The sequence below is a fragment of the Notolepis coatsorum genome (assembly GCF_963971535.1).
Source record: "Notolepis coatsorum genome assembly, chromosome: 19".
In the NCBI taxonomy this organism is placed as follows: domain Eukaryota; kingdom Metazoa; phylum Chordata; class Actinopteri; order Aulopiformes; family Paralepididae; genus Notolepis; species Notolepis coatsorum.
In genome coordinates, this window is record NC_140183.1 from 47,784,469 (window position 1) to 47,811,613 (window position 27,145).

The following is a 27,145-nucleotide window of genomic DNA, read 5'->3' on the forward strand; positions in this document are numbered from 1 at the left end:
TGCTGGCTGTCTCCTATATATCGGAGGAAGCATGTGATAGACTTCAGGGCTCCCTATACCGACCAGTGGGGGGCACATGAGCACAACAACCAGGAAGGGGAGGGGGGAATTGGCATAATGACTAAATTGGGATGGGAGGAAAATACAGAAAATTGGAGAAAAAGTGGATAAAAAAAAAAGCTCCAAGCGATCGCTCTGTCCCTGAGGGGGAGGAGACCTTGCAAAAAAAATTAAGAAAGTGTCTCCACACCAAACTATTCCAGTTCAAAAGGTAGGCGATACTGCCACCTGGCAGGATTCGATCATCATTGCGATTGTAACATAGGCAGATGAGCCAGGGAGGCCCAGGGAGCTCCGGCCGAGTGTATAGATTGGGGATCAAAAGAAAAAGATCAAAGGATCAAAACCCGAGAATTCTCAGTTATGGCGCCCAACGCGTGGCGGCGAAACCTGACTTATCTCGGGTTTGGCGCAGAAAGTGTTAATGTCTTAAGAAGTCGACTGAAGGCTCCTTGTCCTCTGCAAAAGCATGCAATTGGTCCACTGATGGATACGTCTTGATATTTGTCTAGTCTAGTGTGTTCATTACTATGGGTGAAATCCTCTTTCAGTGCCTTCAGTGTTTTCTTAGGCAGTTAGCCTCGCTGGTATGCACACCATTAGCGTTAGCCACGCTTCTAGGCTGCTTTGCTTTTGGAAAGAATGATAATTCTTCTAAGAAAGAATTGTAATTATAAATCTTTTTTTTTTGTTTGTTTCTTTTTTACTAAGGTTGGCAGTCGACTACGGCTCCTTTCGATCGATTAGTCGACTAATCTACTAATCGGGGTCAGCCCTAATATATATATACTGTACGACTTTGGAAGAGAGTAGCTTATGTTCACAAATATTAATTGAACTTTCCAAGGCCATGGAAATATCATATCGGATTTCATGATTTGAGTGTTTTCAACAGTGCACAGTGCTGCTCCGAACCTGGTTCATCTACGTCTGTGGAGGCTCCATAATCATCATCTTCCTCTGTCTTTATGGGGGTCTTTTTGGGAGTCGGTTGTTTCTGCTGCTTCTGTGGTGTCTGTAATGGGATTGGACAGAGCATTCAAAATTACTTCAACCTTTCAAACGTAACCTTTTTATTTATTTATTATTTCAGGCTCGCTAAATCAAATGTACCCTCGTCTCCTCCTCGCTCTCTTCATCCACCTCCATCTCACTCTCCGAGCTGGAGTCCCCTCCGTCCATCAAATACCTGGTGGCAGGTGAGAGAGAGAAAAAATAAGAGGAAATGTATTCCTGAAAGTTGGGCAAGCCAAGGGTGTATTGTTAGAGAACACATGATGACACCGTCTGCAATGTTCTCTATGAAGGTCTGTCATGTTCTCTATGAAGGTCTGTCATGTTCTCTATGAAGGTCCGTCATGTTCTCTATGAAGGTCCGTCATGTTCTCTATGAAGGTCCGTCATGTTCTCTATGAAGGTCTGTCATGTTCTCTATGAAGGTCTGTCATGTTCTGTATGAAGGTCTGTCATGTTCTCTATGAAGGTCTGTCATGTTATTTATGAAGGTCTGTCATGTTCTCTATGAAGGTCTGTCATGTTCTGTCATGTTCTCTATGAAGGTCTGTCATGTTCTCTATGAAGGTCTGTCATGTCCCGTGTGAAGGTCTGTCATGTTCTCTATGAAGGTCTGTCATGTTATTTATGAAGGTCTGCATTTCTGTTGCATTACCAAACTAGCAAACAATGTAAAATGTTAAAAAAGGTTAACACTCTGAGGTCTGGGCTATTTTGTGATTGTGACCCCCCCCCCCCACTGATTCTGGGATTTACATTATTTTATATTTTTTTAACATAATATGAAAGTACAGGGTCATACCTTCAAAATAAGCCATCACTTGTACAAATCAAGCAGATACTTTTCAATCGATGTCTTATGAATCATGCTGATAACACATTATTTATTCCTGAGATACAAGCCCACAAAGAAACCGGAACAATTTATCTTGCTATGCATAATGACTACTTTAGCCAGAAAGCAATGTAACCCCCTCCCCCCCCTGACATGACACCTTCTAGGCTGAGAGCAGCCCTGCCTTTGTTAGGCCCCGTCCACACAACCGGGGTCCAGGGTGAAGTTTTGCGCACATCCCGGTTGAAGTGGGTGCGTGTGGGCATAGCAACCGAGGTTATTCCCAGTGTTTACAGCAGAGCTGTCGCAATTATTTCCCATGTTCACGGCAGACTGTCGCAAACAATAGCAAGTTAGCAACCGAGCACTGGGTTAGAGTGATTAGAGCAGAGCTGTCCCAAGTAGCGTTATATTAAAATTATTGTATTGTACCCATTCTGCAATGTGTTAAATAACGTTTGCATCCATTCATTACTAGCGTTAACGTTACCACATTATTACGTTAGCATGTAAGCTATATACTATACATAGAGAATGCCATTCACATTAGCATGTAGCTAACAACACCGGAGATATTTTTGTGAGACTAAACTATCCGCTCTTGGTGGTAAATTGTGTTGCTGTTGGTTTTGTTTCATCAACAAATGAGGCAGAACACAGTGAATGTATCCGTTTGTTTATTGCACTCTTTCTTTCTTTGCTGAAAAATATATGCTCCGTTGGCTAAATGGCTAACGCAAGGTATTTAAAGATGGCAGCTTTGTTTTGTTTTTAAGCAGGAAGTGTTGTGAGCGTTCAACCTTTTCTGATTGGTTGAAATGGCCTTCATGTCTGAACAACATCGCCGCCTACTGCTTTGGCATTGTACTACATGTATCGGTTGCTGGTTTACCAGCCGCCGTGAGTACGCGGTTATTCACCTGTGTGGACAGAGGTTTATTTTTTTCAAAACTTCGGTTTTTTAATACCCGTGATCGTGTGGACATAGCCTTAGTCTAATGCAGCGGTTCTCAAACTACGGGTCGTGACCCAAAGTGGGGTCGCGGGTAGGTGACAGTGGGGTAAGGCTGAGCCCGAACCCTGTTTTTAGGGTTCGAACGTTCGCCAGGGTTTATCGAACGAACGTTCGTTTTTTGTAAATTTTTTTATACATTTTTTTTTTATATATATATATATATATATATATATTTTTTTTTATATAATATTTTTTTTTTTTTTATTATAGATCCTACGGAGAGCGGCATTGCATAATCTATTGGTGAAAAAACATGTTGTTTACAGTGGTGGCTGTTCATGTAAACATGTAATTAAACAAAGCACTCAGAAGAAAATAAACAAGCTACTGAGTACTGCATCAAACAATAGCCCTTGCACACCGCAGTCACGTAAGGGGCTAGATAAACAAAGGCATTCGTTTTGTGGCATTAACGTTATATAGTTAGTGTTACACGTTCAATAACAGGTATTCACTCTTGGTCGACGGGAAGGAGAGAGGCGCGCGCCTCGGCTCCTTCCACCGTCTACCTCGGAACGGGGGACGGCAGAGAGACAGAGACACCGGCGCGGGGGTCCCGCCGGGCTCCCAACACGCCTGCCGCCTCGGCCAGAGTTGTTTCCAACGCAACCACCTCCCGCCATGAAGCTCGCGCTCCGTGGCCGAAAAAGGCTGGTATTCATTAATGATCCTTCCGCAGGTTCACCTATGGAAACCTTGTTACGACTTTTACTTCCTCGGCGGGGAGCTAACGCTACGTTAATGCTTCTCGCAAGCAGATCAATGGCGGCATTGCCGGAAGTAAAAAAAATAAACGCTTGCCGATTGGTGGTAACAGCAGAGGCGGGTGCAAGCGGTGTGACGTAATTGACCGAATCGCCTGTCATTCAATCAAAATTGTTCTATTGCATTGGTTGAGACTAGAGCTCTGGTTGAGTATCCAGCAACAGCCCGGCAGAGACCATACTGGTTGAGCCGAGCGACTCGGGGGACGCGCCGCTTCACATCGCCTCACCGTCGTTGCGCCTGCTTTATTTTTTTTCACCGAACGTTCAAACCCATTAATTAAAGTCTGAATGTCAGCTTAACGAACGAACGTTCGGGCTCAGCCTTACAGTGGGGTTGCGCAACTCAGATAGAGTTTTCCACCTGGCAGCTGTGTGTATTTGCCATGTCTCGCACTTCAGGCCGACACACAGTATTCCAATACACATCTCAGTACATCCTGCACATTTATAATCGCGGAGAGGGGTCTGGTCTTTTGTGTGTAACCTGGACTCGCAATGGATAGGTTTGAAGCGGTGCTGGTTGGCCATGATGAAATGGGCTCTGTGCATAACCAGCTGCTATACCACACTGAAGGCAGAGTATTAAATCGCCCCCTTTTTTTTTTTTACTCAGAAGAAGCGCAGATTTTCCTTGCAGACATAAATAACCCATTGGCAGAGAAATGTGCTGATAATGAACTGGATTAAGACTCTGCTAGTGGCAATCCAGGATAATCAGCTGAGATTTTGGGGTATTTCCTGCTTGATGGCTTTTTGTAGGAACAGAATGTTGCAAAAAATTATTTGAAGCCCATCATCTGTAGCCACTAGAAGGGATAATTGAACAATTTTGGAGAGAGAGCACAGACAATTTGGACAACTGGATCAAAAATCAGTTCATTACGCATGACGCAGCAGGCCACTGTCTGAGCAGGAAGCGCTCAATGATCTTTCGTGTGACGACTGACAAGTCACTGGACAGGCCCTCGCAAAGTTCTGGATATCAGTCCGGAACGAGTACCCAGTGTTGTGTAATGCTGCGCTGAGAATATACCTCTGTGAGGGCGGATTTTCAGAGTAGAAGCGGATCTCCGCCAAAAACGCACATGAACGCATTTTCTTTTCATGTTCTGGCAACATATTTTGGCTAAATATGCCTTGTTTTATAAATGTGTATACAGAAACAATTCCGTTGTTTTGTTGATAATATTCATTAATTGCATTGATAACAACAAGTTCAACAACGAGTGCTTTTATTTTGAATGATACATTAATTCGTTGACTGCCACGCTGTTTTTCCACACACACACACACACACACACACACACACACACACACAGTCAATTTACAAGGCTTTGGTCCCCTTTGCGTAATTCACATGCACATGAGTCTCCCGAACAATTTAAAACCAAGCCTGAGTCGATCAGAGCTTCCGACGCAGAGGTATGGTAACTTTTCCGTCTGATGCGCAATGTCTTTATGCTTTATGAGATATACCGGTACACGTTTCTAAACATATTAAGCTTTCTCTGCATATTTTCACACCGCCAACAAAGTCGCCTACTGGATCCATTGTCTCGAAATGGATTTGGTAGCCGTTATGTCGCCACTTCTGACACCTGAGACTGAAAGTACTCAGCCCCTCCCCTACGATTCAACTGAAAGTACTCAGCCCCTCCCCTACGATTCAACTGTAGTTCTTTAGACAGCAAGGGAAATTATACAGCCGGACAAGTTAACTAACAATAATTAACACATTTACAAGTCGTATTACATTTAGCAAATAATGAAACCGATAAAGAACATTTCAAAGGACTAGAAATTGCGAATATAATAATTTTTTACCCAATTCTGAATCTCGCAACATTTTCGGCATTCCTGAAAAATCCTCTGCGCCGAGATGAGGCCGTTTTGACACCTTTTCGTCAAAGGTGTCCTCCAGCTCTCGGGAGCTCCGACCTCATAAAGGTTGCCGTCATAAACTAATTTGAAATGCGGTTGTGTCCAAACTTTCAAAACAAATATAAATTTCAACAACGTCATAGACCTGTTCGCTGTTCACTTCAGACGCAGTGTCCATGCGCATCAAGGGGGCAAAAGGAACGTAATCCTGGTCAGAACAACGGGGCACACACAGCACACTTGGACAAAATGCAGGGGAACTACCGGTATGCGAGAATGCTCTTTATCGACTACAGCTCAGCATTCAATACCATAGTCCCCTCCAAACTCGTAGCAAAGCTCAGGGCTGTGTTCTGAGCCACCTCCTCTACTCGCTGTACACACATGACTGTGTGGCACAGCGGAACCGCAACACAATTATCAAGTTTGCTGACGACACAGTCGTGGTGGGCCTGATCTCGGCAAACGATGAGAGGGCCTACCTGGGAGAGGTAGAGGACCTGGCGCTGTGGTGTCGGGAGAACAGCCTCTCCCTGAATGTCAGCAAAACGAAAGAGATGATTGTGGACTTTAGGAGGTTGGGGGCCAGGGACTACAGCCCCCTCAGCATCGACGGGGCACCGGTCGAGAGAGTGAACAGTTTTAAGTACCTCGGAGTCCACATATCCGAGGACTTGACATGGACCACACACATCGACAGTGTAGTGAAGGCCATCAGGATGCTCAATGACAATGACACTATGTAACAACCCATCATCTACACTCACGGCACACACATCCACATGTACACACTCATTTTAAACAAACACTCACCTTAACACCCACTTTACTCACTTTAGACACTAAATTATATTCATCTATTACTAAAGACATTTGCACTACATTCATACCTCATTTGCCCCTTACCCTAAGTTTTGTACCTCACTTCTGCATTGTACCTCACCGTTACCCATTTTACTCTGTATTATATGTATATTGAACATTCCTTTACTTACCTTTTACCTACTTCTTAATTAAATTGTTTCTGTATGAAGCACACTCTCAGGGGCTCATACAGAAACAAGCATTTCATGATAAAGTATTCTGTATTTTATTGTGACAAATAATAAACAAACTTGAAACAGACTACAATATATTTGCATTTGTTAGCCATACTAGCGATCTAGAAAATCAATCCATGCCAAAGCTAGATTAAAGACTCACACTCACAGCATGATTTGGCAAAATGACATCCAGCCATTTTAGTTTGAAACAACTTTTAGTCAGGGGAGTGTCATGGTTTCTCCATAGAGCCCTGTCATACTTTTTTAGTTTAGCTCGTGCCGGTAGGGGGCAACTTAGTCACGTGAGTCAGTTGGTATTGCTGATTGGCTCAAACACGGTATGTTTGTATACAGCGAACAGGTCTATATGATTGTCAAAGGCTCCGTCTTTGACTTTGGCTCTGTGAAAATAATTCCCTCTTATTTTTGGTAGTAAGGCATGTCCACTAAAAGTGCTTGTTTTTGCCACTAAAAGAGAATTCTAGGGGAGCTCCAGTAGCTCACCACGTACCGCGAGCGCTATTTCAGCGCCGGGGACAACCGTGCTCGTCACGGATCTGGGGTTTAGCGAGTTCGAATCCCGGACTGCAGCCGTGCCTTTCCCAGAGTGTCTTCCCCCCCATCTGAACCCTTTCAGCCTGTTTCTGTCGGTCATCCTTGACCAGAATAAATGCGATAAACGTATAAAAGAGCCAGGGGAATGGCCAAAGTTTAAAAAAAAAAGAGAGAATTCTAGCTCAAACTGAAGTCTCCCTCTGGAATCCTGGGAGGCATGAGTGTATGTGTGAGCAGGAAAACAACTGTGGAAGCTGGAAGAGCGAGATGAAGTTGGAGAGAGGAGTTACAATGAAAAGTTTGTTGCGTTGGAATACAGCTACCATAGCATTATCTAAAAGATAAAAACAATGGTCCTCATTCTGGATGTACCTTTGTAAATATCTTGGTAAAACATTCATACCAACACATTTACAAAAATCCTCCTCCGGATTCCTGAACACGTGAAACAGTCTCCGACTCCGTAAGTGGACAAAATCTTATGAAAAACGTCAACTCATTCTTAAAAGGTGGTGTAGTGGTTAACAGTCGCCTCACAGCAAGACGGTCCAGGGTTCTAGGGCTGACCTTGAATATTTTTTTTGGAATTCGAAGCTTCAGGGCCGAGATTCGATTTTAATTTGAAGCTTCGAAAAAATACATTTCTTTTAACACTTTGGCTGCCATGGGTTAAATTCATTATCAACCGTAGGTTGCCGGCTCTATTTGTCTATAGAGAAAGTCCCCTTCTTTGCAGGGCTATAACTTTTTAAATTCTATTGCTACATTGCCATTATTAGGGCCCATTCAAAGTCCTATATGTATTGTTCATTGGGTAGCAACATTAAACTTTTTCATTCACATATTCATAGTAAAGTATGGTCTAATGTATAAGTATGTTTTCATCTCTTTCTGCAGCTTTCTCCAGAACGTGATCTATAGCCCCAAATACATTATATTGATGATGCAATACAGTTTTATGGCAATCAGCGCGATATAAAAAATTCCAACTAGACGTACTTCTAGAAGTTACTACACGTCATCTGATGTTGACCGGATGGGCTAGGGGGCGTTTATAATTCCGTGGGCAGCGTTATACCAATCATCTAATGTGGGTCAAATGTTGATAATAGCAGTTAGTATCGAAGACGGTAACTTTACACGCTAAAACTCACCCCAGTCTCCGCGCGCCGTTGGGCGATCATCGTAGAGTAGAAATTGTATCATTATGGGATGTAGATTTACCCGGTCCATCTCCAGCTTGTATAATGGTATATACGTCCAAATCATGTTGTTTATCGAGTTATTGGCAATCGATCGCTGTGTATTGTGACGAGCTAGAATGCCGGGACCTATAGCGAGTGCCCGGAAGTAATACGGCCGTCCAGCACAACCTCTATGGCACTTCCTGTTAAGCGATTGCGCCGATCGGCCACCAGATGGCGCTCCTGAACCGCCAGAGAGCTCAGTGGGTCCTCCTGGTGGATCTCAGGCCAGCGGAGGGGACATATGAATCCGATCCCAGATTTTTTAAATATTGATATCAAAGACGCTGTAAAGCGTCTTCGGCAACTTGAGCATGGCCGGGAATGACGTGTTTAAGCGTTTCCCGGCACCCAAAGTGTTAAAAAAGATTTTAAATGTTTTTATTTTATTTTTATTTTTTAAATGTTTATGTTGTGGGACTTGTACAGCACTTTGTTCAACTTTGTCAGTGCTGTAAAGTTTCAACCTTTTTAAATCTTAGACAAACTAAACACTTCCATGAAATATTGTAAGCCGTCATTTGAGGCTTTATAAAAGCAGCACAATGAACACAAATCTGTCAGTGCCGAGTCCGACCTCATCTTAAATAACAAACAGCATTGCTTATTTTCATATTCAAAGCCCATGCCCATCGAACAAAGCTTCGAAGCTTCGAAGTATTTAAGACAGCCCTACAGGGTTCGATTCCCGCTTGGGGACCAGGTTTCCATGATGCCAGGTACCCAGGTGGGGTATCTCCCAGGCCTTTCTGTGTGGAGTTTTCATGTTCTCCCCGTGATCGTAGGGCTGGGCGATATAAGGATAACGATAAATATCGCGATATATTTTAATAATAAATATCGAATATCGAAATAAAAAAAAAATCGAAAAATCGTGGGCAGTGGACAGACTTGTCTTTCTTGCCTGCAACTTAAAGTACCGTACTTTTCGGACTATAAGCCGCGGCTTTTTCCCCAATTTTTCGACCCTGCGGCTTATATAACGGTGCGGCTTATATGTGACTCGACGTGACCAAACCCAAAAATGTAAAAATCTAAATATTGCTTTTTTGACTGCATTGAAATGTTATTTATCTGTTCCCTTATTTGCTAAACTTAATACAACTTGTAAATGAGTTAATTCTTGTTATTTGTCCGACAGTATTGTGTCCCAATGGTATAGTAATTAAACATTAAAACACCTGCGGCTTATAGTCCAGTGCGGCTTATATATGTACACATCATTCAATTTAGCTGCTGCGGCTTATAGTCGGGTGCGGCTTATAGTGCGAAAAGTACGGTAATGGCTTTGCTTGTCCAAATGACAATACTGACCAAATTGAGATTTATTTTTCTCTTGTCCATTTATTTTGTTTGCTTTCTAATTTAAAATACATTTTGAAACCGGCTGTACACAGTAGGCTATGTGTGCTAGCAGAACTAGACTCCAGTCACGAGTCACAGTGCACATGTGCAGTGTTTTGTCCACCAAAAAAGCGCCAAAAGATCGAAAATAAACTAACAGAGCCAGAACTGTTCAACTCCTCTGGAGCCACAGCCAGCAGAGAAGCCGGTTTACTTTAGCTTTTAAACCAGCTGCAGCCTGAGAACTGGAGTGTGAGGGGATGGAACACTAAAGATGGCGGCAATGACAAAGAATTGCTGCAAAATAAACATACATCGGTTGTTAAAAAAAAAAAAAAAAAAAATGTTTTTTTTAATACTTATAACAATTCGATAATTATCGATATCGAGAAATAAAATAAAATTATCATATCGTTATCGCGATATGATTTTTTTCCATATCGCCCAGCCCTACGTGATCGCAAGGGTTTCCCCCCCGATAAGATAAACCCAATGGAAAAACATGCACAACAACAGATCGCTAACGCTGTGGCGTCCTTGACGAAGACGGGCAGGAGCACTTGGATTTGTCCCCTGGCGCGGCCCTCGCCGACGCCTGTCTGCTCCCGGCTGCCCTTGGGGGGAAGGACGCCGGGATGGGTTAAGCGCAGATGCGTGTGTGTGTGTGTGCTAACCGTGTGTGCTAACCGCTAACATTGAGGATAATTGCGTGCCAATTAACACTTTAATCGCCGGAAACGCCGAAACTCGTCATTGCCCGCCATGCTCATTCTGCCGAAGATGCCGTAACACGTCTTTGATATCAATATTTCAAAAATCTGTGATCGAAATCATATTTCTCCTCCGGGGACCTGAGATATACTGCTGAGCTCCACTCAACTCTAACGGTTCAAGAGCGCCATCTGGTGGCCGATCGGCAGATCGCCCAACAGGAAGTGACGCGCCAAACAGGAAGTGCTCACCCATATTTCGTCCGGGCACTCGCGATCGTTAGCAGGACTCCATCTCGACACACTGGATAATCAATCGCTCGCCCTAACTCAATAAACAACGTTATTTGGACGTATATAGTATTAAACCACCTGGAAATGGTTCATCTAGATCAGGGGTCTCAAACTCGCGGCCCGCAAGATGATATTTTGCGGCCCCCTACTTGACGTCAAAGTGTAGTGTTAATGCGGCCCGCACGCAACTGTTTGCTGAGTCGTTGCGCGAGAGTTGGACGTTTTATGGGGCTGCGGCACTGCAGATATACCCTACTCCAATGATCCGCACGGACATTAGACGGTGTTGCACTCGCTACCCAGTCTGTAGCAGTCGCAGAGACTCTGGCTAGTAGTGACGTTCGAATGTTGTGATTTTCGATGCAAAATAAATATTCAACATTCTCTTTTGAGACTCCGCCTCAGAGACTCTTATCCTTTGGCACTTGGAACTTGCTGTACTTTGCTTGCAGGTCTGCAGCCATTATTGCTGGGTTATGAATAGCACCAACTTTAGCCACGGGACCGTTGTCAAGCTAAGCTAGCTGACCTAGCTCGTCTTCCCTGCAAGGTTTTCACATTGACATTTGATAACGTTAGTCAGCTAACGCTAGTCAGTAGCTACTTGACTTAAATACGATTCACCGTGGGTGCATTATTGTTGATAGACGGACAGAGTGTCAGGTCCTGGAGAAAGGACAGGCCATCATCTGATTTGATGTAACGTAGCTAACGCTAGCTTTTCAGCTAATGCTATAATAACACCAAGCAAAACACATCCCGTCCGAGCTCCCCGTCACACGCTCTGTCGGGGACAATGGAATTTAAGAAAGTGTATCTGCTGTTAAAATGACAAACAGCATCACACTTTAAAACACGTTCATTTTATAATCCTCACTCCGCAGGAGATAAATTACGTCATGGGATCGGAGGCTAGAATTGATGTGTATTGATTGATTGATTGATTGATTGATTGAAAACTGTATTAACAGATTGCAGAATGGGTACAATACAGTACAGCTCAATACACACAATTGTTAAGGGGATGCAGACCAGAGAAAGACTTTCGTCTTGTTTACATCAGGGTCCCCCATTTTCAATTCATCAGGACATATATGACATACAGATACCAAGTCCTCACTCAGTGGCAAGAAGCCATTCTCTCTCTCTGATGCATACATAATAAAATAATGTATGACTGAAGTGATGGAGGCCATGTTTGAAGGCAAACAAAAGCAAATCCCCCTCAGATCGCACAGCAACCAGAATAAACAGCTTTGTGATAGAATAAAAAAAATGCACAGTGCATTTCCATAGCTGTGGATGAGTCCACTGACACCACTGAGAAGCCTATGTTCTGAAGAACCGTTCATGTTCTGAAGAACTGTTCATGTTCTGAATTGTTATTGCTAAAGATTGAGACGATTGGATCAGTTGTACTTTTTTTTTGGAATAGTTCAGAGTATATTTGCTTATAAAACGTAATTGTCTAATTCAATTATTACACTGTAGGGAACGTCAGGCTAAACTTTACTTTCAACATTGTTATCACACAACACAAACTAAAACCCCTCCCTACCTCCCTCTCCCAAACTGTTCCTACAATGTTCCTATATGTTGCATGATGTATACATTTATTATGCATTATTATTTTTTAAGTTTAAATATCAACATTATCTGGCCATCCTCAGTAAATACTATCAAACTCCTCTGACCTCATCTGGTCTTTCCAAAGACCAGAGATGGGACGTGCGCGCACACACACACACACACACACACAGGAATAATGGCTTATAGCAGACTTAATGATTTTAGAATATTTCAGATAATGAAATTAAATGTTTATATCATCAACTATCCAGTTAGTATTTATAGTGTAACGTTTTGGCTACTTTAAAATCAGCGAGAGAGAGGGAGAGAGGCTCAGCTACACCACCCCCTGATGCATTAGGTTCAAGCTTGAGCCTCTTGGTTGCCGTAGTTGAATGATGTCACAATAGAAAGTCAACACAGAGTTGTAACCTGGAGGAGCCCGATGCATGAAGCAATAATATATATAAACGAACAGCCAATAAATGTGATGTTATCTTTGAACCTCGGTTGTCAAGCCTCAATATACCCCCCCCCTTCCTCACTAATGGAACTGGTGTCGTGGAGCGTTTCCAGGGTTAGCGGCTAACGTTAGTTAGCGACTAACGGCGATATGTACATAGCGAGGATGCCAAGCATGTTAGACACATTGGACCTGTTGCTCGCGATGGTCTGCGTCTTATGAAATGACAATTGCATGTCATTGAAGGTCCGTGCTGGTCTGTGTCTTATGGAATGACAATTGCATGTCATTGAAGGTCTGCACTGGTCTGCGTCTATAATGAAATGACAATTGCGCGTCATTGGAATTCGGATATTTTCTAACTGGGCAGGTCTTAGGTACTGAAATGTGGCACCGATTGATCTAATGTGAATCGATACTCTGTAGTATCGACGTAATTCCGTCTGTACCCTTAAAAGTACCGGTAACGAACCCTACTCCTCTCCCCACAGCTTTTTAAAGTACACCTCCACATGCCATATGTTTTTATTCAAAATCTCCATGTTGATGAACACCGCCATGCTTAGTGGGCAATCATGTCTACTAGCTAATGAGATTGCTAAAAACAGCCATCTGAGATGTTTCCTTAAGAGTACTCAGGATGAGCAGACCCTCACGTTTTAATGAGAAGTTTGTTGTCTTTGTGCTGAGATACCATAGCAGCACTAGAGTGGAAGATGCCAGCCTGCTCCACTTTCCCCCTCCCCTCTTCTGTCCCTGGGTCTCCTCTGATTGGATAAAGACTGTTGAGAGAGCATTACCAAGGTGCTTAGCCAACGACAATATGCCATAATTACATCTGGGAAAAGGGAGGTAGTTCTACCTCTGGACACATGGCAGCCAGCGCAGAACTAAATGACGTTGATCATTTGCATATGAATGCTTAATGATATCATAACTGTGTGTGTGTGTGCATGAAGGAGCGACAGAGCAAGTGTGTGTAAGTGTGCGTCGCAGGCTCGTTTGTTTGGCTACTTTTCATCATCAAAGGAAGTGGCCCTTTTTAATTACCCATAGCAGATGCAGCTTTTAAATAAGGAATACATAATCAAAGCTGCACAATAGAGGGGCTGAGCAAGGGGGGCATGGAGGACTAGTCAGGTGGGGGACCGAGAGTGGTGGTGTGGGGGGCAGGGATTCTCTGTACAATCAGATAATGTTCGACATGGAGGAGGCTCAATATGAATGACGACAGGGATGCGACAGGACAGACTGTGACAAGTGACAATAGACAAGAGGATGTTCAATTGACAGGAACATCAGCTACAGCTTTGTGGGCAGCCCTGAGCAGAATTACTGTATGATACAATAGAGGCCTTTCACGGAATGTTTAGAATGCCCATTGGTCCTTCATGTTGGTAGTTAAAAAGCTCTTAAGCCCTAGCCATATTTCCAGAAAATTCACCTAAAAATACATACCCAAGTAAATGGAAGATTGCTCTACTTCTACAAGGTACATTTGCATGTCACTGGTATCTAGGGACATCTATGGACCTCAGGGAATGTATTCCCAGTGTCAGAAATATGCAAAGAAAAATCATAATTTATATTCTCATTTGTTTAATCACAATTTAAGCAAGCCTAGTAATACACAATATTTCTGAAACTGGGAATATTCACTGAGGTCCATAGATGTCCCTAGGCCTAACAAAATAAATTGTTTGGTTCCTGTTGGTTGTCAGTTAAGGCCATGGGTAGGTAGGGAATTTATTAAATTTTTTATTAGATTTTTTCCCACGACGACTATGGATAGGGAATTTCTTTATTTAATTCAAATGTTCACGACAATATGGATGCATGTACTCTCTGCCAGCATGTTTAATATCCATAATACTAAAGGTTTGACTACGATTTTTATGAAACTTTATTGTAAAAAAAAAAAAAAAAAAAAAAAAAAATTTTAACTCATAAAATAAATTGGGTCGCACCTAAATCAGCAGGGTCGGTCGGCAACTGGAACCAAACCATTTATTTTGATAAGCCCTAGACACCAAGAACATGCAAATGGACCTTGTAGAAGTGGAACAATATTCCATTTACTTACCGTAGGTGTGTATTTTAGGCGGATTTTCAGAAAATAGGGCTCCGGGCTTAACAGTTGCTATATGCAAAACAACGGTTGTTATGTGTTGATATGAGATCAACTAAAATGTAATTACAGGATTACTTATTACAGGATCTTGTATGTTTTCCAGTGTTTTACCTGCTCTACCACTGCACAGAAATTTGACATTTTCTTTTGAAAGTGGTTATCGATGATTTCAAATGATACCATCATTACCGCTCTAGCATTAAAATACATCAAATATAAAATATTTTACATATAAAAAATAAGATCAGCAACCACTATATGCAATAGTGCAGAGGGAAACCTCTTTAAATGGAGTGCTTTCCAGGAAATTACTAAACTGCCATGTAAGTGGAGCATAAAAATTACACCCCTAGCTACCATCTAGCCACCTATGCTGTATAGTTACTGTATCTGGTCCTGATACAGTAACTGCACCGCTAATAGAGTGCGATACCTAGCAATATGTAGGCCAGAAGAGGTTCGATAGATTTAATACTGTGAAAGAAACTAGTATAAAGGTATTCATTAAAAGAAAATGAAGAGCTCAATAAAACCACAAATACTTCGTCCAATTGTGTTGGACCTTGCCGAGTATACTCTCCTTCATTATTTAGGAAACAGAATCATGGAGTTGAGAAGGGGCCCGTAATGTAGCAGTCACTGGAAGCTGGCCTGTAACGAGCCACATCATCCGACTGCTGCTGGAGTTGGCTGGTACTGAATGTGATCACAGCCGGCATCCACTGCTCAAGGTTACAGTCTTCTCTGTACAGGGCCGCTTGGCGTTGCTCTGGCGAGACGTGGTATTTAGAAGCTTCAGTCAGTGTCACGATCAACATTACAACACAGAGGAGTGCAGCTTCACTTTAACTCATTGACTACCACGCTGTTTTTCCATCTTTACTCCCTAGTGCCAGCGTTATTGACCATTTTCACGAAGTTTGCGGACCCATCATATTCTATATTTTATAGCTATGGAGACAATAGTATGGCTCATTTGACAGGCATTATTTATAGTCCAACAGGGACAAACCAGTTAATGTGCCAAAATGTTAATGGGCCAATCACATGTTAATATGTTTCTGGGCCCCAACCGTTGAGTGCCAAACGCATGTTAATAAGCTTTTGGATAGTTTTTCCTTTTTCCCCCGATATTTGTATTCATTATCCATCCAGGGAGCCTAGTGTTACCATAGGGAATGAGTCTGAGGTCGCCAAAGTGCAATACCGGCCGCATGCAGCTAGACGGCGGTATTACCTAGTCAAGGTAAGGGCTATATGATATCAATCTTGCGTTGATTCAAGCATGTCTTCACCTCGATCAGAACGTGTGTGTAATGTTAGTCCACAATAAGGCTGTATGTCCCGAACCCTGTTTTTGGGATTCGAACTTCGTCATGGTTTTTCGAACGTACGTTCGAACCTTCGTTATCTTTTTTGAAATTTTATATAAAAAAAAAAATTTAACACATTGAGTGCCACGCCCCTTCCTTGCTCTCCATTAACCCCATGTAAACGTAGTTGTAGCTTGTAGAGCTAAACCTATATTTTATAGTATAGCTATGGGTCTAATAACGCTGTCGAGTTTCAGTGAGTTGCTTCTGGTCAACGTGCAAAAAACAATAATTTTTTCATCCGTACATTTGCGTTTTGAATATGAATATAGTTTGGTTGCGTCTGAGTAATTCCAGGGAAAAGACGCTAAAACAGCGTTTTTGTGTAATTCAATAAACACGAAAATCTTCGTCTGATTATCGGATCTTCCTGAAATCAACGCTAGACCATCATTATTATCCTTCCTCGTGCACGCATGCAATGTGGTGTAGACCAGCGCGCCCCCTACCCCCCCTCCTGCAACCCAACGGCAAACAGCCATACACATAAAACACAGATAGCGTCAATCGCGGTAGAAATAAATATCAGATCAACGCAAGCTTTCATATATAATGTCCTTACCTGGTCTCTGATGTAATGCAAAAAAAGGAATCCAATTATCTCATCGGAGTCATCGCCATTCCAGTTATCCACAGCGATCCTGTCTCAGACATTGTTGGGCATTGCACTTCAACGGGCGGGCGGGGTCAGTAGTCCAAACCATCCCTACAAGCGTGTGTTTTGCCGGAGTGTTTAGGACCCGCCCCCACTCGGTAGAGAAAATAAACTAACCCGTTTCTAACGGGGTGCAATAATGGCCGAAGGTGTTAGAGGGCGGTATAAGACCGTCTGCCAGCTCAGACACACTCAGAACAGTATGCACAAGGTGCCCCGCTGAATTATGAATGACAATAGCGAATAAAAGAAATACCGTGAGAAAAACGTAGATCTACGTTTCCGGCACTCAACAGCACTGGTGGTCTCTGACAAGAACAAGTTACAGGTTGAAAAAACCCTCAGCTCGGAACTAGGCAAAATCTGCATATGGCTCGCTGATAACAAACTATCATTACACATGGGAAAAACAGAGTCCATTCTCTTCGGTTCAAATAACAAACTCAGCAAGACCGACAGCTTCTCAGTTACAGTGGGTGACAATATTGTCACAAGGAAAGATGAAATTACCTACCTGGGCTCCATCCTAGAGGCTAATCTTTCCCGTGACAAAATGGCATCCAATGTAATAAAAAAAGTCAACCAACAAACTCGATTCTTGTACCGGATCTCCTCTCTGATAAACACGAATACCCTGAAGACTCTGGCAGGAGCACTCATTCAAGGGTACTATGACTATGCTTGCACCTCATGGTACCAAAGCACCTCAAAGGCGCTAAAAACAAAATTACAAACATCTCAAAATAAACTGGTCAGACTACTGCTTGACCTTACTCCTAGAACCCACCTCACCCCTGTCCTAGGATGGCTTAGAGTAGACGACAGAGTACAGCAACTTGCAATGGGCCTGGTCTACAAGATACACTACACGGCCAAGGTACCCATATACATGTCAAAATACTTCCCAAAGGTCAGTGAATACCACGATCACAACACCAGAGGGAGCTCCACAAATCATGTTAAACCCAGATTCGGCTCAAACAAGGGACTAAACACGTTTCGCAATTATGCCACATCAATGTGGAACGCCCTACCCAAAACTGTAAAGGAATGTGAATCACTACCCACTTTCAAAACCACTCTCAAAGAACACCTACGTCAAATGTATATACTCTCTTTTCTGGACTCTTTTTGTATCACAAACAGTACTGTATTTGCAAATCTGGTATGTCATAAATGTATAGATGTAGCAGTACTGTCTATCTGTATGTCATGTATGTCCTGATGAATTGAAAATGGGGGACCCTGATGTAAATAAGACGAAAGTCTTTCTCTGGTCTGCATCCCCTTAACAATTGTGTGTATTGAGCTGTACTGTATTGTACCCGTTCTGCAATCTGTTAATAAAGTTTTCAATCAATCAAAACGATCGGGCGACAGAAACGTAGTTCTACGTTTTCGGCAACCAAATGGTTAATATATTTTTATATATAAATATCCTCAAACTAAATCCTCAGTGATTAATCTGATTAAATTAGTCGATTTTCTTTTTATTATATCAACTTTCCAGCCCCAGACCCAGGCCAGGGAGAAGCCCCAGCCCAACTAAATCAACTTTCTTTAATGAATATAACTCATCAGTTTCTTTTAATACTATACTATTAGTGTAGCCTAATCTTTATCTGCAACTGTGAAGAAAAACCCCATTGGTTTAAACAGAATGAATAGGAAAAAAAAAGAAAAAAAAGATTTGAATGTTGATTTAGAATTCGAATGCCAACATAACGAACGAAGGTTCGAACGTTTGGGCTCAGCCCTAGTCCACAACGTACAGTATGCCGTTGGTGACGATCAAAGCATCAAAAAACGACCCCCCCCCCCCTTTCATGCATTAATCATGAAACATAATACCTGTTGTGAAGGGCCAGATTAAACCGAATATATATATTTATTTATATATATATATTTAATTGTATTTGTATATTCTCTAATATTCCATGATATCCCTTGTAGATTCCTTGTACAATATGCATTGAATATCCATTCTAGCCTACTGAACATCCCATAATAGTCTCCATTCTACTATTGGTCGAGACCTTGGTGCCAGGCTGCCATACCCCTTAGACCCAGTTCAAACGTACCGCTCGACATGTACGAACAAGTCCTAGTTCCGCGTAGGAATTTGGCTACCGCACCACTAATGGGACTATTTGTTCATAGTGCGTATATATACTGCGCTACTAAAGTAGGACTTTCTTTTCAGTCCAGTTTCTTACCCTCCAATAGAGTCACAGACGTAAAGCCTCCCCGCGATGCCACGTGTGGGAGTAAGGCCAAGTTCGGCCTACCATCGGTATTGAGACATCGTGTATATTAATATTTGAATAGTCATATTTGGCACTATATCGTCGAGTTGGACGTAGTCTATTAAGCTAATAATAGTCTGTTAATATATAGTGCTTCGTGCGGTGAGAATACTACCGTAGTCAGTACCCCATCGTTTCGGGCAGAGAACTGGCTGCTTACCCAGGGTGGTTGACCCTATGTGAAGCTGCACCCGAGGAGCCCCAGAGCCGACGAGCGAGTGGACCTGTATACCGGATTATTCTACCGACGACAGCCCGCCTTCCCAGGCACGGATTATGCTTTGGATACTTTGATTATTCTATGGATAAAGACCCCCGACACTACCGTGTGTTGGAACCCCCCCCCCCCTGGAGAGGACGCAAGGTGAGGAGACGCTCTGCAAGACGAGGTCTCTCCACATCTCTCCCCCGTGGACCGGAGAGAGCCGGCCCACAAAGAGTCCACCTGCTTTCATCCGTGGTCCAAGGATCGCCGGCGCATTGAACGGCACTACAGTGGGTTCACCTGGGATACCCTTGGCCGGACGAGGCAGCCGGATTCTACCCCCCCCCCCTCCTACTCCTGTCGGCTTACAAGCGACCGGATTAACCCCCTCTAGTGTATCCAGCCTATAATCATTAAAGTATCATTGCTGTTATTCCTTAACTATTCCAGGTCGTATATTTACCACCTGCGCCTTCAGAGATTGGACATTATCTATTGATATACCGACGAATACTCCTTGCCATAAAAGTGCATACTATTTCAATTCATAAATGTAATTAAGTGATTAAGTGCTTATTCTACACACCATCGCTGTGTAGGAAATAAAGACCTGTTTCTAATTCGTACATTTGTGTTGGATCCGTTTCATCTACGTGAGAGTGTTCATGATAATATATTTATGCCGTGTACTGGGTGGCCGAATATTAAGTACAAAGGTAGTGGTAGTAAGTATCATATCTAGTAATACAGTCAGGGAATTGTACCCCTCAGTTACAATACCTATGATATAGATTTGATTTGAGGGGCAGCTAGCCATCAACACTGAAGAAGGAACACATTGGTTCTGAAACATGTATGTATCCGGCTGCAATTAAAATTTGAAACCTGAGAGTGCTGGTCCGGCTTCCTGCTTTATTCTATAAATATAAAGTTTGCCAATAAGGATGTATCAGTACTAGTAGTATTTAGGGATGGGAATCGAAAACCGGTTCCCGTTGGGCGATGCCTGGAACCGTGTGGCTCCCGTGACTTTCGATTCCCTTATCGCTGCCAGGTTTTTCCTACAGTTGCGCAATAAAGTTAGCGTTAGCATGTAGCCATGGCAGACTCTATTTGGTTCCTTAAGGGCTCGAAATTGCCTGGGTTTTGGTAATATGCTCCCGAAATGCTCCTGCTGTTTGGCTACTTCTATGTGCAGTGAAAACTACTTAAATGCTTTAGAACCTAGTCATTGATTTAGTTCAGGGTGAGCTAAAATTAGCCGCGGAGCTAACGCTAGCTAACGTGAGCTAACGCTATTTAATCAAGCTCACAAAGAGAGATAAACAGCTGACAGCGGATAGTACAGGTACAAATACAATAAAACAGCAGGTGGGGGCTGTTGTGTAAACCTTGTACTCTTTAGTTCACATATAATAAGAGACGGAGTGTTTGTAAGCCAGGAAGTACCGGTGGTGCAACATACAAATGTGTCAACACCCAGCAACACAAGCCAATACCTTATAGGACAGGGGCCCAGGGAGGGAGGGAGGCTGTCTGTCTGTCTGTCTGTCTGTCTGTCTGTCTGTCTGTCTGTCTGTCTGTCTGTCTGTCTGTGAGAGACAGAAGTCAGAGGAATAACGACCCGTTATTCAATAGATTAAATTAGTTTAAGAATAAAAAAATAAATACATTTTAAGAGAATCTCAAATACATTATTGTATTTAAGTGTAGGCTATAGTTAATGTTTTATTTTTTACAGTTTTTGTATTTTTCTGACATGGGGGCTCAACAATAAATGACAATCAGAAATGTCAAGTTGCATGTTGTTATTCTAACCAGCTTAGACCCCTACGCTCTGCATCTTCTGGCCGCCTCAGACCTACTCCTATCCAAGCTCCGGGAGGGTCATCAAAGAGAAGTCGCCGATTCTCAGTCCTTGCCCCACAATGGTGAAATGAACTACCCACCCCAGTTAGGACAGCCGAATCACGTCCAATCTTTCGCCGTCGACTAAAGACGCACTTCTTCAACCATTATCTGAAGAAAAAAAAAATATCTAACCCTAACTAACCGTACTGTCATGTACTTGTCCTAATAAACTAACCTACACTGTAGCACTCAACACTTTGATGAACATAGTTGCTCAGCTGATAGAGTTGTGCCCTTGCTGATGGCTTGTCGTACAGAACTTGTAAGTCGCTTTGGATAAAAGAGTCAGCTAAATGACTAAATGTAAATGTAAATGTAGTTCTGTTGCATTTCCAATTTATTTATTTAAATTATAAATTGATCAGGTATCGATAAGCAGGATCGATAATGGAATCGTATCGATAAAATCCTATCAATTCCCATCCCTAGTAGTATTGGCAGTGGTAGTATTCGTAATAGTAATAGAGTATATTTTTTTATGTTCTAAAAAATAAACCAGTTCAACACCGGTAACCACTTTTGCTTAATTTCTTTGATGGCTCAAATGTATGCTCTAGTCCAGTGGTTCCCAATCCTCTCCTCGAAGCACCCCAGCCGTTCCATGTATTTGTTCAATTCCACCACCAGCACACCTGATTCAACTAAAGGGCTAGTTAAGTTGAATCAGGTGTACTGATGGTGGAATTTAACAAATACATTGAACGGCTGGGGTGCTTCGAGGAGAGGATTGGGAAGCACTGGTCTAGTTGATTTTGTGCTTTTAGCACAAAGTTCATCATAGATCTGGCCTCTTTATTTTGCTCTCAAAGTGCACCAGATTGATGCATTTAACTTTAAAATGTACAACAAAAAAAAGGCATGCCCCCTGAAGGAAACGGGTGTTTTTGGGTGTTTTTCAATGTATGTGATGTATAGATTGGGGGGAGATGAGAGCATCTAAAGGGGGTCGGGGCAGAGGTCGAAATGTGCAGGCTGACGGTGGTGGTGAGCAGGAGACAGTGGTTCAGAGCGAGCAGGGTGTTAGTGAGCACTACACTGAGCAGAGCAGAATGTTTTGAATTCCCCAGTACATCAACAAGCTGATAGCAGCACAGAGCGAGGGAGAGGGGTGACATCCTTAATGAAACAGTGGAAACTGCGTTTTTAATGGTGTGAAAGGTTATTAGCAGTTGTCATGACAGCGCGTCGCATGACAACCAGAAGGGGGGCGGGACGTCGTTGCTATGACGAAGATCTATAAATCGAACAGTGGTTCCGGATAGGGGCAGACTAAAATCTGACTGAGACTAAGAGGGAAGAAACCAGAAGAGACTCTCTCCTCTCATCACGGAGAGGGGGGGGGGGGGGGGGGGGGGAATGACACATCATCATTAGCTTCGGCTAACACGAGGATGGTTCAGGCTAACGACCAGGCCTGACCACCATTGGACTGAATAACAGCAGAGACGATAGCAATGAAAATACAATCTGATAACATCTGGGCTGAGGCTTCTGTTTATATCAATAAACAACGCTCTTTCAAGAAAGGTATGCTGTCAAGATGTCGAATTCTTACGAAGGTGGAAAATTATTATGGTTTGCGGATCGCACTAACGGGGAGAGAAGGATTGTATCAGCCAGTGTATGAGACGTCGGAGAGATAAAACACAACGCAGATGGGGAGATGATTACACAAGCCAAACAGATGAAGACGTGATACTGGCCGATTGATCAGAATCTAACACCCCGGACCCCCCTAGAGGGGCCAAGGTTCACCCACCACAGTCTCACAAAATCCTGTGGGAAACACTGATAGCTATTATGATCTGTAATGTCAACTGGATAACGTTAGCTTTGTTTTGCAAACTTTGGAGAAGGGATGTGTGACTGACTATTCGCTGCTTGCGTGGACCATTATATCCCACAACGCATCACAAGGCAACACCCTAATCTACTTTTATCACATTTCAGAATGTTGAGGGACAAATGGATAGATTATTAAAAAAAAAAAAAATTGAACGTTTCGGGACTCCTACGACCTTAAAATTATTTTCTTATCACAATCACGAGTAAACTTGCATGTCTTAATAAAAAGTGTATATGTATATAAAAAAATTTATTAATATTTTTTACAAGTGCGGTACCACCGCATCCCGCGGTGATGAGCCACACGCACAACCGCGGTGAGAAAATGTCATACCGTGACAGCCCTAGATGGGGCCCGAAAAAGGCGTGGCACCCAATGTGTTAAAGACGAGAACAATCGCCAGGCAATGGCGAGAAGTCAAATTGACATTGGTATGGTCTTTTTACCTTGCTGTGTACCTCTTCTTCTAGCCAAACCACTCAAGCCTTGTAGAATTGTCTTGCACAGTCGATGGATGTGCTGCCACTTCTGCAAACTAGATGCCCATAACACCACCCACAGTCTGTATGACTGAGAGGAATAGGTGATGCCGATTCAGTAGTACACTGATCTGATTCAGTAGTACACTGATCTATGGTTGTCTCCTTTTCTTTGATTGCTTTTACCACCCTTCTCTTCTAATTACCGTTTGTAGGAGATCTTCTGCTTCCTCTTGTGACAGTCCAACACCCATTCCTTCCGTACGATGATGCCCCCTGCTGACTTCACTTGGCTATACTTGGGGGTGTTGGCAAAGGCACAGCTGAAGTCAAATAGAGCAAAAGACACAGACAAACACGTGTGCATGGTTACATTACTAAACAGATGCTGGCGGCAATACACTGCTCTTGCAATGAAGAATATACGTTGAGATACAATCGTAAGACTGAATTTCTTGCAGTAGTGGTCTTTTTTTTATAATAGAATATACAACTTATCAGTTCACAAATGCGGGATCACATAAGATTATGATATGATGTAACATATTATGATTGAGTGTAGAGCATGTGAAGACTTATTAATGAACTATTTCAGCATCTTCGCTCACAAATTAGAACTATTTAAGAGAATGCAATTGCTTGCATTTTAAACATTGAGCACTAAACTTAACGCTTTTCCCCCAAATGGAGATATGTTTTGAAATGAAACCTCATACATATGCAGTTCTCACAGAGTTCCTCCCAGCATGTGACTTACATAAGGTGTGTAGCATCTGGAGTCCAGTCGGGCCGGTACTTGGCTCCCAGGGCCAGGGCCTGGTCCCTCAGATCCCCCCTGACGGGGTTCTGGAAGCCGCTGAGGACAAACACCACCCCCTCCAGGATCCGGTTAAATGGGACCTGCTCAGCACTCGAGGGCTTGTCTTTGTGGGGTTTGGCCTTAGGCTGGTGTTTGGACTGGCTCTCCTTCCTCTGCTCAGAGGTCCTCTGGGCTGGTGGGGCTGGGGTGATTATGACGACAGTTAGAACAATATCTGAGAGGCTCTGACTGAGGAGAGGATTTGTATACAAGTAAAATCATATAGAATAGAAATACCGGTACTTTTATTATCCCGAGGGAAATTTGACATTGCAAATCGCTCAACATTTAGACAGAACAGGTCACGAATAAGAATAACAAAACAAATCAAATTGCCTAAGATAAGAGTAGAATAAAATAGAATAAAAATAGAATAAAATATACAGTAAATAAATACAGTAAAAATATACTGAGGTCTACAGTAGGTGTAGTATTGCACAGTGCTGTTTCAAAAGTAAGGGTCCAGGAAGATGGTAACTGTCACTCTGTGCTCAGTGATGCATTGTATAGTCTGATGGCTGTTGGAATGAAGGACTTCCTGTGCCGTTCAGTGATGCATTTAGGTAGTGTGAGCCTAGCACTGAACATGCTCCTCCTGTCAGCCAAGTCTGTATATAGTGGGTGGGAGGGGTTTTCCCTGATGGCCTGGAGCTTAGCAAGGCTCCTCCTCTCCGCCACCCTCGCTAGGGAGTCCAGCTCCACCCCAACCGCGCTACTGGCCTTCCTGACCAGCCTGTTTGTGTCCCCTGCTCTCAGTCCCCAGCAGGTCACAGCGTACAAGAAGGCGCCCGCCACCACCGACTCATAGAACATCCTCAACATCCTTGTACAGACATTGAATGATCTCAGCCTTCTGAGGAAGTAGAGTCGGCTCTGGCCCTTCTTGTACAGTACCCCTGCATGTTTTGACCCGTTCAGTTCGATGTGAACACTGAGGTATTTGTACTCCTCAACCATGTCCACATCGACTCCCCTGATGGAAACAGGGGTCACAGGTGCACTCCTCCACCACCAGTTCCCTGGTCTTCGCCACATTTAGCTGCAGGTGGTTTTTATCGCACCATGTCACGAAGTCCACTACCAGTTCCCGGTATTCCCTCTTGTCACCGTCCTTTATACATCCCACTATCGCAGAGTCATCAGAAAACTTCTGAATCTATCTACCTATCATACCGTGAGATCAGCATATTGTCTCATAGTACAACAAATTGCAAGTTGACTGATCTGAATTTCTGCAGACTAGTCAAATATTTTATTTATTTGTATTTATATTTAATCGACAAAGCTTTAAAATTGCATATTTAATTGTCCTTCCACAAATGAATGCGACCTCTAGACTTTATCTAGTACTAAAGTATATCGTGAATACGTTTGTGATGTGATGCCAGAGATGAGCTTATTATATGCCAGTAAAGACTATGGACTTTTTCAGCATAAAACACAAATTGTTTCCGAACATCTTCAAAGACCTCTAAAAACTATAAGCCAACTATCCAAACTAGGAGACAGTAGCCCTAAATATAACATTCTTCAGTGTGATATAACAACTAATATATAACTTAAAGGGATAGTTCAGCTTTTTGGAACCCAAGCCCCATTTCCTACTTACCAATGATTATGTTGATTGGTAGTATTCTTTCTCAGCACAATCCATTCGGTTCCTCATTCTAGCTCAAAATAGATTTCAGTGAGCTTTAGTCAGCTTGTACAGACAGGAGCATGACCCCATTGACATTGCATTCGTTTGTGGCTAACTAGCCAAAGCTAGTACAAGGAACAGAATGGATTGTGCTGAGAAGGGACTCTACTGATCAACATCATCATTGGTAAGTAATAAATAGGGGTAGGGTTTGAAAATTCTGAACTATCCCTTTAATATAGACAGAGGTGAGGCGGTAAAGGTTGTGTGTACATGATCACCTTTGGCAGCACTGGGACTGGGGGTGCTAGCTGGGCTGGGTTTGGGTTTGGGGGTGGCAACTTTTCCCTCAGGCGAGGCCATGGGGCTGGTTTTCTTCGACGGAGCAGGAGTGGGGGCAGATTGGCGCTCCTTACTGAATTCAAACTTTCTTTTTGCTGGAGGCTATGAAGAAATAGAGGAAGAACAAAAGAAAATCATCAACGTTGTTTCTTCTATAAAGAGGGACATTTTCAGATTGCTAGGTTCTCAGGGAAGGAGGCACAGAGCATATGGGGAAGATGGAACCACTGCAAGCAGAACCAACTCCTTATTAGACTTCCTTACGATTAATACAACAAGGTTCTCCATCTTCCAGCCTGTGAGACATGGCTACAGTCTGGGGAAGATGACATTTTGTTGTTGTTGTTGTTCATTGTCCTTGGGAGTTATTTAGCACATTTACTTACTGCTAACAAATTATTGGCAAGTCAGACAAAGTCAAAGTCAGCTTCAAAGTGGAGAACTATCAGTGCAGGTACCGGGGGAACTTGGAGGAGCTCTAGGGAATCCCCAGCAAAATAACAAATACTATATGTACCATTATTTAATTTATTAGTTAGCATAATGAGATTCAGCATTGGGAGAACAGGTGTTCAGCACTTACAACTGTTGTCAGCCCACATCTA

The 27,145-nt window shown here is 42.9% G+C and overlaps 1 protein-coding gene across 1 annotated transcript in view; it reads right to left on the minus strand.

Annotated features, from left to right (window-relative positions):
• The window catches only part of LOC311246154 (DNA repair protein XRCC1-like), a 118,684-nt gene that overhangs the window by 53,878 nt on the left and 37,661 nt on the right, over positions 1–27,145 (minus strand). Inside the window, exons 8-12 of the mRNA XM_084336265.1 lie at positions 26,480–26,642; positions 24,458–24,701; positions 23,907–24,023; positions 1,174–1,249; positions 976–1,075 (exon numbers count right to left, since the gene is read on the minus strand). Of these exons, the coding sequence (XP_084192391.1) occupies positions 976–1,075; positions 1,174–1,249; positions 23,907–24,023; positions 24,458–24,701; positions 26,480–26,642 (700 nt within the window). The remainder of the gene's footprint in view (positions 1–975; positions 1,076–1,173; positions 1,250–23,906; positions 24,024–24,457; positions 24,702–26,479; positions 26,643–27,145) is intronic.